General features: G+C 41.2%; 1 protein-coding gene across 1 annotated transcript in view; it reads right to left on the reverse strand.

Annotated features, from left to right (window-relative positions):
* Positions 1 to 12652, reverse strand: part of LOC118387398 (microtubule-associated protein 1B-like) — a 32385-nt gene extending 19733 nt beyond the window's left edge. The window contains exons 1-2 of the mRNA XM_035775726.1: positions 12372 to 12652; positions 8728 to 8829 (exon numbers count right to left, since the gene is read on the reverse strand). Of these exons, the coding sequence (XP_035631619.1) occupies positions 8728 to 8829; positions 12372 to 12555 (286 nt within the window). The 5' untranslated portion in view covers positions 12556 to 12652. The remainder of the gene's footprint in view (positions 1 to 8727; positions 8830 to 12371) is intronic.
* Between the last annotated feature and the right edge of the window lie 2670 nt (positions 12653 to 15322).

A 15322-nucleotide genomic window follows, 5' to 3' on the forward strand; every position in this document is an offset into this window, starting at 1 on the left:
CTGTTTATGCAGGATGAAATTGTTTTCATTAACTGTGTGTAATAGCACTATTAGTATGTAGGCGTTTTATGTTTTCAAAGCTTAACATTAGCACAGGTGCATTTGCTTAAATTGTGTGTTAATTTGATCTATTGGTGAAGCAGGGTTAAAACCAGACCAATGAAGGCAGTTTAAAAGCATACCAGCATACCACATTTTCTACATGAAAAACACTCACATTTATACAGTATGCAAAATGCTAATAGACATTCCTCGTCATTTTTCTGTTGGGAGCTTATTATCTCGATTATCTTTAATTACATACACATATACATACACAATAGCATACACATATCCTAACTCCTTGTCACTATATTATTAGACTATCAAAACTTATACTGAAACACAGGGAAAATCGGCATCTCTTGTCTATTCATTTTTTACTGTCTACTCCAGTGAGAGAGAGAAAGGTTAGAGGGTGCCGAGTCAGGCATAGGAGAAAAGCAGATGAATGAGGGAGACAAACATGTAAAAAGGCGATGGAGGGAGAGACAGACAGAGACAGGAATAGACAAGAATGGAAGGAGGGAAAGTAGAGAATGAGAATCATAGAGAGAGAGAGAGAGAGAGAGAGAGAGAAAGAGAGAGAGAGAGATAATGCACCCATCCTCTGTCTAGGATTGACAGCCTTGCAGGCATCAGACAGACAGAATTATCTCTATCAGTGGCAGTCGGTGCCGTTTAAGATTAGGGAGGGGGATTTGTATTTTTTTATGAACATGGCCTTATTTCTATTACAGCATATTGGATGACTGTCATTCGTATTCCATTCACCCAGCTCAATGTAACATCAATAGGTAAAGACTACTACATGATACAACATTTTTCACTATACTCATCATGAGGTTGCTACGACCTAGACTACGAATTAAAGTTTATAACGTAGGTCGAGAGACAAATTGGAGTAATCAAGGTGACAGACAGTGACACATTCATTACCGCCTTGTAGGGCTGTCCGACTAAAAAAAATCTTGCTTGACCGAGAGTCGTCTGTTCTTTCGACCAATCGATTGGTCAAAATTTTAAAACATGTATTTTTCCATATATAGAGACAACCTATGTGTTTGAATCAAATCAACTATATGCACAGAGCTTGTCTGATGATTTAAGCACACTGTTTGATGAAATAATAAAGATATACAAATGACTAGAAGGAGTCGGGCCGCAATTGATTTGATTGTGCCGGACCGAGCTCAGACTTGCTGCACTGTGTAAATAAAAAAATGACAGTGACTGACTAGCACCCGTTGTGTCTCTCTCCTCCCTGATGCAGCGACACCACAGAACATCAACAGTGTTTATCATGCTGAAGCTGCAACATAATTACAGCCATTTCTGACTGAAAAGTTCTGATACCAAAATCCCTCAAACCTACTCCCTCAACCCTTGTTCTCTTTACGTGGCACATGTATGCATCACATGCACGTGACCAATAGGGCCTGACCTATAGCATATCATAATCACATCAATAAATTGGTTATAACAAACTCCGAAAACCGTGACAAATGTGACAGCAAAATGGATGCAAAGGATGTGACAAAATAACTCGAAATGGGGGAATGTTTACTGGTTGCTCAGGAGGTAAAGGGGAACTCTGATGTATGGAATAAATGTGACTAGTTGTGGAAAATACTGGAGATCAAGAAAAAGAAGGTAAAGAGCAAACACTGCATACATATTATGTGTGTTAAACAGGTGCTGTTAGATTACAATATCATTTTCTAACCGTTTGGAACAATGTAAATAACACTAAATAAGCGTACCAGAGAGTCTGTTGTAATGGTTTTTATTGATTTATTGTAAAGCCTTTATTACAGCAAAGACTAAAAGCAGTCATATTCAATCGTGAATGCAATTTCATGAATGGAACGGTTTATTTATTGTTTATGCTAATTATTCAAGTGTCAATTTGTTATTTTATTTTACATCTAAAATTCTTGATTGCATTTCAAATCATGAATGACTCATATTCTGTGTGATGACATAAATGAATGAATGATTGATCCATAGAGTACTGTAGCCTATATAATAAGTATTGAAATATAGGCCTAAGTAAGTTACAGTATTAACACTTAACAGCATGAAGCTCTTAGGCCTGCAGCTCAATGGTGGTTATACAAGGCTGCTATACTAAACCTACTAATGACAATGGCATTACTTATTATTATAATGATGATCATAATAATAATAGTAATAAATAACAATAAGGATATCAAGAAAAAGGAGGGTTATTATTATTATAGATATAATTTTCTGACAAATTGGAACAGTGTAAACAACACTAAATAAATGTGTAAAGCCTTTGTTACAGCATAGCAAAGGTTAAAAACAGTTGAATTTGTGAAATTGTTTATCCGCTCACGGAATCAGTAGGTTATTAAACAAACACTCAAACAGGCAACAGAAGCAGGATCTGTGTTATTTCTGTAGTTATATATGGATGATTTCTAAAGCCAGGCACATTTAACAGTTAGGCTATTGATTATATACCAAACAAATTATGTTGGGGTTTCCTCTCTCCTCACTTTTTTGACAATTAAGGCAAGGGCCGTTTTCTTAACTCCTAACTCCTAACAATGAAATATAGCTATCACTCTCTTTCTGCTGTTTCCCCTTAATTTTTTAAGAAATGTATTTATTTAAAACTGCCCAACTATTGTGTTTCTCTCTGTCAACTACTCACCACATTTTATGTGCTGCAGTGCTAGCTTGCTGTAGCTTATGCTTTCAGTACTAGATTCATTCTCTGATCCTTTTATTGGGTGGACAACATGTCACTTCATGCTGCAAGAGCTCTGATGGGTTGGAGGACGTCCTCCAGAAGTTGTCATAATTACTGTGTAAGTTTACTGAAGGGGCTAAGAACCTTGAACCTCCTAGGTTTTGTATTGTACCCAGAGGAGGACAGAAAATATCTGTCCTCCGGCTACACCATGGTGCTACCCTACAGAGTGCTGTTGAGGCTACTGTAGACCCTCTTTGCAAAACATTGTGTTTTAATCAGTTATTTGGTGACGTGAATATATTTAGTGTAGTTTTCTCTCAAAATAATACTTTTTGAAATGTTTCACTTTTTTTTCTGCCACGAGAGGCCTCCACTGACCTCTACCCACCCTGCCACTGAACCAAATCACAGACAATCACAGACAATCACAGACAATCACAGACAATCATAGACAATGGAGTGATTAAGACTTAATTGAGTTGTTGCCTGCAGCTCGTATTCTCTATCACAATGACATGCAGATTAGCCTAAAAATGAGTGCTATTCATCTAATGATAAAAGGCCTAATTTGACTGAAAGCTATAGACAAAAAAACTAAGTGGCTCCAAATAATGTAAACTCAGAAGAAAAAAGAAACTCACTGTCAACTGCGTTTCTTTTCAGCAAACTTAACATTAATACATATTTGGATGAACATAACATGATTCACCAACTGAGACATAAACTGAACAAGTTCCACAGACATGTGACTAACAGAAATGGAATAATGTGTCCCTGAACAAAGGGGGGGTCAAAATCAAAAGTAACAGTCAGCATCTGGTGTGGCCACCAGCTGCATTAAGTACTGCAGTGCATCTCTTCCTCATTGACTGCACCAGATGTTTCAGTTCTTGCTGTGAGATGTTACCCCACACTTCCACAAAGGCACTTGCAAGTTCCCGAACATTTCTAGGTGGAATGACCCTAGCCCTTAACCGCCGATCCAACAGGTCCCAGATATGCTCAATGGCATTGAGATCGGGGCTCTTCGCTGGCCATGGCAAAATACTGAGATTCCTGTCTTGCAGGGAATCACGCGCAGATTGCGCAGTATGGCTGGTGGCATTGTCATGCTGAAGGGTCGTGTCAGGATGAGCCTGCAGGAAGGGTACAACATGAGGGAGGAGGATGTCTTCCCTTTAATGTACAGCGTTGAGATTGCCTGCAATGACAACAAGCTCAGTCCGATGATGCTGTGACACACCGCGCCAGACTATGACGGACCTTACACCTACAAATCGATCCCGCTCCAGAGTACAGGCCTCGGTGTAATGCTCATTCCTCCTAAGCGCAAATCTGACCATCACCCCTGGTTAGACAAATCCACGACTCGTCAGCGAATAGCACCTTTTGCAAGTCCTGTCTGATCAAGCGATGGTGGGTTTGTGCCCATATGCAACATTGTTGCCGGTGATGTCTGGTGAGGTCCTGCCTTACAACAGGCGTACAAGCCCTCAGTCCAGCCTCTCTCAGCCTATTGCAGACAGTCTGAGCACTGATGGAGGGATTGTGCGTTCCTGGTGTAACTCGGGCATTTGTTGTTGCCATCCTGTACCTGTCCCGCATGTATGATGTTCTGATGTACTGTAACCTTAATTGCCTACCGTCCGTAAGCTCTTAAATGAAATCAAATGTATTTATAAAGTCCTTCTTACATGAGCTGATATCTCAAAGTGCTGTACAGAAACCCAGCCTGAAAGCCCAAACAGCAAGCAATGCAGATGTGGAAGCACGGTGGCTAGAAAAAAACTCCCTCGAAACGCCAGAACCTAGGAAGAAACCTAGAGAGGAACCAGGCTGGGAGGGTGGCCAGTCCTCTTCTGGCTGTGCCGGGTGGAGATTATAACAGAACATGGCCAAGATGTTCAAATGTTCATAGATGACCAGCAGGGTCAAATAATAATAATCACAGTAGTGTCTTAGTGTCTTAACGACCGTTCCACAGGAGTATGTTCATTCATTTATGGTTAATTGAACAAGCATGGGAAACAGTGTTTAAACCCTAAAGTTATTTGGATTTTTACGAATCATTTTTGAAAGACAGGGTCCTGAAAAAGGGATGTTTCTTTTTTTTCTGAGTTTATTTGAGGAATTTCAACAACAAAAATAATGAAATGGGACAAAATAAAAATGAACCCATATGAGCTCATTTTTAAAGTCCTTTGATAGGCATTAAATTCAGTCAATATTAAAGACCAGATTAGATTACACTGGCTGACTGACTGAGCAACTCCTCAGGCAGAGAGAGAGAGAGAGAGAGAGAGAGAGAGAGAGAGAGAGAGAGAGAGAGAGAGAGAGAGATGTGCCTATGCATCGAAAGTGAAAGAGGAAACCATTCCTCCCTGACAGACATAGCCAGTGTTGCTGCTTATGTATCGCTGACTCTTTAAGTCTCTGTTTTCACCATATTCCACTGAATTCATCCCTCTCTTCTACACTTCATCCATCCATCCCTCTCTTTCCTTCCTCCCTCTCTCCACCACTCCATCCCTCCCTCGTTCCCTCTATCTTCCCTCCTTTTATTGTGAAACCCAGGCCACCGGGGAGTTAATCTCTCTATCCTTACCTTACCTTCCTACCTCCATCCGTTCATCCCTCCTATATATCCCTCTCTCCCTCCCTCCTTTATTCTGAAGCCCAGACCCAGGCCACTGGGGGGTTCATTCAGCTAATTACCCAGGAGTCTCCTCTGCATCTGAACCACGTTGCATGGCAACAACAAACAAAGAAAGGGAGGGGGAGAGGGAGAGGCTGCTTGGAGGAAAGAGAGAACCGGGAAGCATGGAGGAGAGAAAATAAAAATGGGGGACAAGGAGGAGGGCAGAGTGTACCTCAGAAGAAGAATAAAAGCCAAAAGCTTTTCATGCTCAGTGCAGTGAAAGTGAAATGGTTATAGACTCCTGCTGTGTCACTGCTTAGCAGTCGATATCATGCTTTTTGGCTAGACCCTGTAAAAAGACAGCCCACTGGTTTAGGGTTTACATCTGTATGTATCATATGTGAGGTTTATTTGTCATCTACAGTTTCTTATTATGAAATGAAAAATATTCCATTGATGTGGAGAATATTCAATGCAATCGACTTTATCTACGTGGACACTCCCGCGTAACTGACATCACAACACCATTTGCTTGACATGGGTGATCAAATCAAATTAAATATGCAAACCTCTAGGTATGTAAATATACAAACTGCTGATTCACCAGCTGTCGGTTGACAATGACACAGCCCATGGTCAGAGAGGTGAGCTCGTACAGGCACACACACACACAGACATGCACACGCAGCCCATTGGCACTAATGTCTTCAAAGGGCTCAGCATGAGTGTGCCCTCACCTCCTCAGCCAAAAGACAGACAGCCCTACATTGAGATCAACACCTCTCTCCTACACTGAGATCAACACCCCTCTCCTACCTCTCTCCTACACAGAGATCAACACCCCTCTCCAACCTCTCTCCTACACAGAGATCAACACCTCTCTCCTATCTCTCTCCTACACAGAGATCAACACCTCTCTCCTACCTCTCTCCTACACAGAGATCAACACCTCTCTCCTACCTCTCTCCTACACAGAGATCAACACCTCTCTCCTACCTCTCTCATACACAGAGATCAACACCTCTCTCCTACCTCTCTCCTACACAGAGATCAACACCTCTCTCCTACCTCTCTCCTACACAGAGATCAACACCTCTCTCCTACCTCTCTCATACACAGAGATCAACACCTCTCTCCTACCTCTCTCCTACATCTCCTACACAGAGATGAACGCCTCTCTCCTACCTCTCTCCTACACAGAGATCAACACCTCTCTCCTACACAGAGATCAACACCTCTCTCCTACCTCTCTCATACACAGAGATCAACACCTCTCTCCTACCTCTCTCCTACCTCTCTCCTACACAGAGATGAACGCCTCTCTCCTACCTCTCTCCTACACAGAGATCAACACCTCTCTCCTACCTCTCTCCTACACTGAGATCAACACCTCTCTCCTACACTGAGATCAACACCTCTCTCATACACAGAGATCAACACCTCTCTCCTACCTCTCTCCTACCTCTCTCCTACACAGAGATGAACGCCTCTCTCCTACCTCTCTCCTACACAGAGATCAACACCTCTCTCCTACACAGAGATCAACACCTCTCTCCTACCTCTCTCCTACACAGAGATCAACACCTCTCTCCTACCTCTCTCATACACAGAGATCAACACCTCTCTACTACCTCTCTCCTACCTCTCTCCTACACAGAGATCAACACCTCTCTCCTACATCTCTCCTACACTGAGATCAACGCCTCTCTCAGTGAGATCTCTCTTCGGAGAGAGGCGTACTGTGGGTCGTACTGTGCAATAGATACATACTAATAAAAGCAATGTTCACAGTGTAATTACAATGAAATAACATGTAGGTTATTAGTATGGCATAAGGTTACAAAAAATGGGACCTCTTGTCTGTTCCCAGTCAAGGGCACCCTGCCCACCAGATGTCCTGCTAGCTATAGACTCATTAGTCCATTAGGACTACTCCTTCACTGCCCACACTATAGGGACATGGCAAATCTCACCACTGACACTGCAGATCCAGGGATACATAATACAATCTCAGACAGCTCAGAGATCACACACTGTACACACACTGCTGGGGGTTACTGCACCTAGTAACTAACCACAGTACAGAGAGAGAGAGAGTTAGAAGGAGTGAGAAAGAGAGTGAGACAGAGGGAGTGAGAGCGAGAGCGAGACAGAGAGGAGAGAAAATGGGACAAACACCAAATTGAGACTCTGCATGCAGAATCCTGCAAAAATATCCTCTGTGTACAACACCAAATAATGCATGCAGAGCAGAATTAGGCCAATAATGATCAAAATCCAGAAATGTAAATTCAATTCAATAAGCACCTAAAAGGAAGCGATTCCCAAACCTTCCATAACAAAGCTATCACCTAAAGAGAGATGAACCTGGAGAAGAGTCCCCGAAGCAAGCTGGTCCTGGGGCTCTGTTCACAAACACAACCCACAGAGACCCAGGACAGCAACACAATTAGACCCAACCAAATCATGATAAAATAAAAAGATAATTACTTGACACATTGGAAAGAATTAACAAAAAAACAGAGCAAACTAGAATGCTATTTGGCCCTAAACAGAGAGTACACAGTGGCAGAATACCTGACCACTATGACTGACCCAAACTTAAGGAAAGCTTTTGACTATGTACAGACTCAGTGAGCATAGCCTTGCTATTGAGAAAGGCCGCCGTAGGCAGACCTGGCTCTCAAGTAAAGACAGACTATGTGCACACTGCCCACAAAATGAGGTGGAAACTGAGCTGCACTTCCTAACCTCCTGCCCAATATATAACCATATTAGAGACACATATTTCCCTCAGATTACACAGATCCACAAAGAATTCGAAAACAAACCTGATTTTGATACTCCCATATCTACTGGGTGAAATACCACAGTGTGCAGTCAAAGCAGCAAGATGTGTGACCTGTTGCCACAGGAAACGTTCAACCAGTGAAGAACAAACACCATTGTAAATACAACCCATATTTATGCTTATTTATTTTCCCTTTTGTACTTTAACCATTTGCACATCATTACAACACTGTATATATATATATATACATAATATGACATTTGTAATGTCTTTATTGTTTTGAAACTTCTGTATGTGTAATGTTTACGGTTAATTTGTATTGTTTATTTCACTTTTGTATATTATCTACCTCACTTGCTTTGGCAATGTTAACATATGTTTCCCATGCCAATAAAGCCCATTGAATTGAGAGAGAGAGAGAGAGAGAGAGAGAGAGAGAGAGAGAGAGAGAGAGAGAGAGAGAGAGAGAGAGAGAGAGAGAGAGAGATGCAAGATTGCATTGTCACTTCTTCACATTTTTGTGCTTGACCTTACCTCGTACATCTGCAGAGAAACGGGCTGAATGTCTGGAGACAAAGAGCTTTAGTTCCTGATCCAGGTTACAGTCAATGAGGTTGGTGTCCCATGAGCGAATGCCTGCACAGAAAACAAAACAATCAATGGAAAGAATGACATGAGGGCAGAACCCACTTCATCCATCACTAGGCTAGCCTGGCAGAGGCTGGCACACAATCAATATTCCCCATAGATTTTGCATCAAGGGCCTTGGCTTTGGCTTGTAGCTGGCAAAAGGTCCAGATTTTTTCAATTCATGAGTCTCAATGTCACCGGCATCTATTCAAAGTTGGTCTCACTCTTCCATTTCATTGGGTCTGTCCTGTAATGAACATGTACCATTTGGCATGAGAGAGGAAATCTATAATAGGAAATATCTATAAAGTGCTTTAGCTTTAGTTTGCCAGGGGCTGCGGGTGGTGCTGCTAGCGAAGGCTGAGTCATAACCTGGGTTCTGTTGTCATCTATCCTCTGTACATGACACTGTTACTTACTGTAATGAAACTGGGTGTGTTTAAACTCTGATGAACTTTATTGGAAAATAGGAACATTTCCTGTGTTGCTAAAATACAATTGCAAAGCCACACCAATGCAAGGCTACTAACTTGACCCAATTCAATTCATAAAATATTACAGATAAAATCTACATATCATATATACAGTGCCTTTAGACAGTATTCTCATGTGTTACAGCCTGAATTCAAATGGACGACATTTAGATTTTTTTGTCACTGGTCTACACACAATATCAAAGTGGAATTATGTTTTACAAAAAAAAATCTAAATTGTGGAGGGGGGGACGACGACAACAGACATTGAATATCCATTTGAGCATGGTTAAGTTACTAATTACACTTAGGATGGTGTATCAATACACCCAGTCACAACAAAGATACATGTGTCGTTCCTAACTCAGTTGCCAGAGAGGAAGGAAACCGCTCAGGGATTTCACCATGAGGCCAATGGTGACTTTAAAACAGTTAGAGGTTAATGGCTGTGATAGGAGAAAACTGAGCATGGAACAAGAGCATTGTAGTTACTCCACAATACTAACCTAAATGACGAGTGAAAAGAAGGAAGCCTGAACAGAATAAATAGATTCCAAAACATGCATCCTGTTTGCAACAAGACACTAAAGTAATACTGGGAAAAAGTGGCAAAGCAATTAACTTTTTGTCCTGAATACAAAGTGTTATGTTTGGGGAAAATCCAATAGACCAATATGGAGAGTACCTCTCTCCATATTTTCAAGCATAGTGATGGCTGCATTATGTTATGATATCCTTGTATGATTAAGGACTGGGAGTTGTTCAGGATAAATATAAAATATTAACATAATGGAGCTAAGCGCAGGCAAAATCCTAGAGGAGAACCTGGTTCAGTCTGCTTTCCACCAGACACTGGGAGAGTAATTCACCTTTCAGCAGGACAATAACCTAAAACGCAAGGCCAAATCTACACTGGAGTTACTTACCAAGAAGACAGTGAATGTTTTTGAAGATTTTTGAAAAGAATAACAGGCAAATGTTGCACAATCAATGTGTGGAAAGCTCTTAGAGACTTACTCAGAAAGACTCACAGCTGTAATCGCTGCCAAAGATAATTCTACAAAGTATTGACTCAGGGCTGTGAATACTTATGTAAATGAGATATTGTTATATTTCATTTTCAATCAATTTTAACATTTCTAAAAACATGTTTTCACTTTATCATAATGGGGTATTGTGTGTAGATGGGTGATAAAAATAGTTTCTGAAGTGCCTATATATAAAAAAGAGTCAATATAATACAAGACATTAAGAACAGTGATCCAACAGTGCAGTTAAAAAATAGTATTTAGGAAAATAATAAGGTGGAACATGATTCAACAGGAGAAACAATGCCTTCCTGGAAGATGACGAAGGATTACTGGAACTGTTGCAGTTGTGTACAATTCCTGATTGATATTTGACTTGACATGAGGTCATGGCACTAGTAGCATCAACCCATTCAAATCACAGATATTTAATAGTAATAATAAGCTACCAAACACAATAATTCTAACAATAATAATGTTTCAAAACAAAAGTCTCGTTTTTCCTTTAAAAAAATCATTCATTCTTTGCGTAGTAGGTATATGATGATATTTGCCATAATAACAATTAGCCTATATGCCTGAAAACCTACTTTGTCCGATCTAATAAACATAACAGGTAATTGAATGTTTCACATGGACTAAATTATGAAAGCTTTATTAATAGTGTGTTTATACTGTAAACAAAAAGGACAGTAGGAAAACCATAGCATGAATTTTCAAAGATATCATTCCTTTGAATTAGGCCTCAGCAGGTTTTTAATCCTTTGTTCCAACATTTTATGAAACATGGTGCCGTAATCCGCCCACACATTTTGTTCTTCCGCCCACACATTTCGTTCTTCCGCCATAGTTTCTTCTTGTCATACCAACCTCTGTCCCCAGTAGCCTGTCAATCAGAAACGCCCTTTGTGTTTGAATAGCGCTCCCTACGACTTTCCGTAGGGACCGCATTGCGGAGTGGGCCACGCCTACATGCCGGTGTCGGATGAGAGAGAGCTGGATGCGGAAACAAGAAAGCAGGGATGGGGATGGGATGGGTCCCGCTGGGGCGGGCACGGTGGGTGATTTAAGATGCAGCACCAAGAGGAGGGGTTTCACGCACGTAGACAAAGCAACACCGTGTTCAAAATACGGTACTATTGGAGTGCCCACACCTGCCAATAAGTAGCCTACACCTTCCTTTGTTGTTCTGTAAATGGACACAGTGGAAGAAAAGCTGTCTCAGTAATTGAGAATGCACTGTGTAGACGAGGCTGTTTAACACCGAAAATATGTTTTTTTTTAAAAAGGATTTACGCATAGGTAGAAGGGACAATGGGGTTGGACCCCTTTATAACAATAGGCCTATGTATACATTTCTGACAACGAAATAACGGATGCACCACACAAAACAAGCAGACGCTAGGTGGTCGATACCCTCTCACTGGTGCGCATCACATCTCAAGAAAAATAATATGTCTTTTACTGACGCACAATAAGAATGCTGAATCATTCTCGGCATCTTTACCACGTGTGGCTGATTTAAAGTAACACTGCAGAATAGTTTGTGCTTTGGAAAGGTATAGCCTGCAGTCCTTATATAGAATGTGTATGGAGACAGGGAGAAGAGGTGCGGGGAAAAGGTTGTTGGGGTGTCGACGGATGCCATCTGTTTGATTTGCGCTTCCCACAGATTTGCAGATACCACCTGGGAGGGGCTGTGCGCGCAACCAGCAATATCACATCACTTCAACAACAACAAAATCATTAAGTTTTCCATTCAGGTGGCCTATTGCTTTATAGCCTAATGCCTATGGAGGTCGATGTATCCCAAATGAGATTGTGTTGTACATAAAGTAAGTTCAAGGTTACAAAACATGACATCCAGACTTGGCGCATGATGTGGTTATTTTCACAATATTCCAAATAAGAATAGAAAGTCGGCTATAGTTGTATGACAAAGCATTCGACACATAAAGTGATGCTTGTGCTGCTACCACCTAGGCTGTGGATAGCTTACACCACCTCCTCAACACCGGGCAAGGCTGTAGCCTCCCTGTCTTCTTACCTTTTTCTATATCCGCAATGGCACACTTCAAATGATCCTCCGTGACTATTTCTCCAATAACCACAAGCAGGTAAAATTTGTTGTCGTCAAAACGGTGCGAGAGACTCGCGGACATTGGGGATGCCATAACGTTGCTCGAACTGCTTAAAGTCTCAATGTCTGCAGATTCCACAAGCGTCGCCATCCTCGCTTACACGGGGCAACACACACCCCTGTCCAGCTACGGAAATGAGAGGAAGTCACCAGACGCCGTGAAAGGAGTGGTCCTGCGTTTTATACTCCTAGACATTGTGCCATGATCAGTAACCAGGGGAGGAGAGGGCTAACAGCTGACGTCATTCGCAGCGAATCAAACTCCCCGGAAACTGATTAGCGGGAGATTGATGAATGCCCTAAATGTTTTGGTGTAGGCCTAATTTTCTATAATCAAATTTTGTGACCCACTCATCTTGGTAAGTGCCATGACTATTTTATATGTTTGAAGATTTGTTAATGCAGGTGTAGGCCTATTGATATTGGCCTACCAATGTTTTAGAAAGGATATAAGTGTAATATCTTAATTGTACTATTTTCTCTCTCTTTTTCTTTGTCTCTCTCCATCTCCCTCTCTTTCTCTCTCTCTGTGTGTATGTGTGTGTCATGGCAGTCTTATGTAGAAGCTCTTATCATCTCAGGTATGATCCATTGGTTCTGCCTCAAGTACTGTGCTTGTCTCTGTCTGCGCTGTCACTGCCCTGATACTGGCTGCTGTCACAGAACCTGTCATTCCCACAAATACCAAGATGATGAGTCGGTAACCTAAAGCTCTCCTCTATCAGCACCTTCTGCCCTTTACTTTCATTTCTGTGCAAGTTTACTACTGAAAAGTGATATGTCACATAAAGTACCCGTCAAAAGTTTGGACACACCTACTCATTCAAGGGGTTTCTTTATTTGAAATATTATGAAATAGACATCAAAACTATGAAATAACACATATGGAATCATGTAGTACCAAAAAAGTGTTTAACAACTCAAAATATATTTTAGATTTTAGGTTCTTGAAAGTAGCCACCCTTTTGCCTTGATGACAGCTTTTCACGCTCTTGGCATTCTCTCAACCAGCTTCCCACCATATGCTGAGCACTTGTTGTCTGCTTTTTCTTCACTCTGCGCATCAACTCGTCCCAAACCATCTTAATTGGGTTGAGGTTCAGTGATTGTGGAGACCAGGCCATCTGATGCAGCACCATCACTTTCCTTCTTGGTCAAATAGCCCTTACACAGCCTCGAGGTGTGTTATGGGTCATTGTCCTGTTGAAAAACAAATGCTAGTCCCACTAAGCCCAAACCAGACGGGATGGCGTATTGCTGCAGAGTGTTGTGGTAGCCATACTGGTTAAGTGTGCCTTGAATTCGAAATAAATCACTGACAGTGTCACCAGCAAAGCACCACCACACCTCCACCTCCATGCTTCACGGTGGGAACCACACATGCAGAGATCATCTGTTCACCTACAAAGACACGGCGGTTCGTACCAAAAATCTCAAATTTGGACTCATTAGACCAAAGGACAGAGTTCCACTGGTCTAATGTCCATTGCTCGTGTTTCTTGGCCCATACAAGTCTCTTATTATTATTTGTGTCCTTTAGTAGTGGTTTCTTTGCAGCAATTCAACCATGAAGGCCTGATTCACACAGTCTCCTCTGAACAGTTGATGTTGAGATGTGTGTTACTTGAACTCTGTAAAGCAGTTATTTGGGCTGCAATCGTAGGTGCAGTTAACTCTAATGAACTTATCCTCTGCAGCAGAGGTAACTCTGGGTCTTCCTTTCCTGTGGTGGTCCTCATGAGAGCCAGTTTCATTTTCATTTATTGAACGTTAATTTAACCAGGTAATACCCATTGAGGTTAAAAACCTATTTGCGAGGGCGACCTGGCAAGAAGGCACAACTGGGAAATAGCAGCGTGTACATAAAATATGTTCATCATAGCGCTTGATCGTTTTTGCAGCTTTACTTGAAAAAACTTTCAAAGTTCTTGACATTTTCCATGACTGACCTTCATGTCTTAAAGTAATGATGGACTGTCATTTGTAATTGCTTATTTGAGCTGTTCTTGCCATAATTTACCAAATAGGGCTGTCTTCTGTATATACCACCCCTACCATATCACAACACAACTGATAGTCTTAAATGCATTAAGAAGGAAAGAATTTCTACAAATGAACTTTTAACAAGGCACACTGTTAATTGAAATGCATTCCAGTTGACTACATCATGAAGCTGGTTGAGAGAAGGCCAAGAGTGTACAAAGCTGTCATCAAGACAAAGGGTGGCTACTTTGAAGACTCTCAAATATAAAATATATTTTGATTTGTTTAACACTTTTTGGTTACTACGTGTGTTATTTCATCGCTTTGATGTCTTCACTATTATTCTACAATGTAGAAAATAGTACAAATAAAGAAAAACCCTTGAATGAGTACCAAACTTTTGACTGGTACTGTATATATACACACACAGATAATAACATGGCTACCCTAGTGTTCCCTTAATGTAATTATCCAGCTTCCCTCATACATCACGATAAACAGATGTGTTCTTCTTTATTAGGACAGAAACTGTCTTTGACAGTTTGTTGATTTTGTCACGGAAAACAAAAAGCTTTTGACATGAAAATAATATTGAAACGGCAAGGACATGAAAAGCCAGACAGCTTTTGGGAATGAAAAGAGACTAGGGCCTAGTTTCAATCAGATTGATGGTTGGTTGTATTTTGGCGGTGTTGAGTGTGTATGAATTGCCTATCGTGAGCTGCTGCTCCTGTGAGTCACAAACCACTACGTTCTTTGTTATCCCTACCATGTTAGAAGCTCAAAACAGCACTAGAAAGTGTAGGCTCTATTCATGTTTGAAATAATGACTCTCAAATATCAAAACATTGATGTTCGGCTAATGCATGTGTTGC

The sequence above is a fragment of the Oncorhynchus keta genome, chromosome 9 (assembly GCF_023373465.1).
Source record: "Oncorhynchus keta strain PuntledgeMale-10-30-2019 chromosome 9, Oket_V2, whole genome shotgun sequence".
NCBI classification, from domain to species: domain Eukaryota; kingdom Metazoa; phylum Chordata; class Actinopteri; order Salmoniformes; family Salmonidae; genus Oncorhynchus; species Oncorhynchus keta.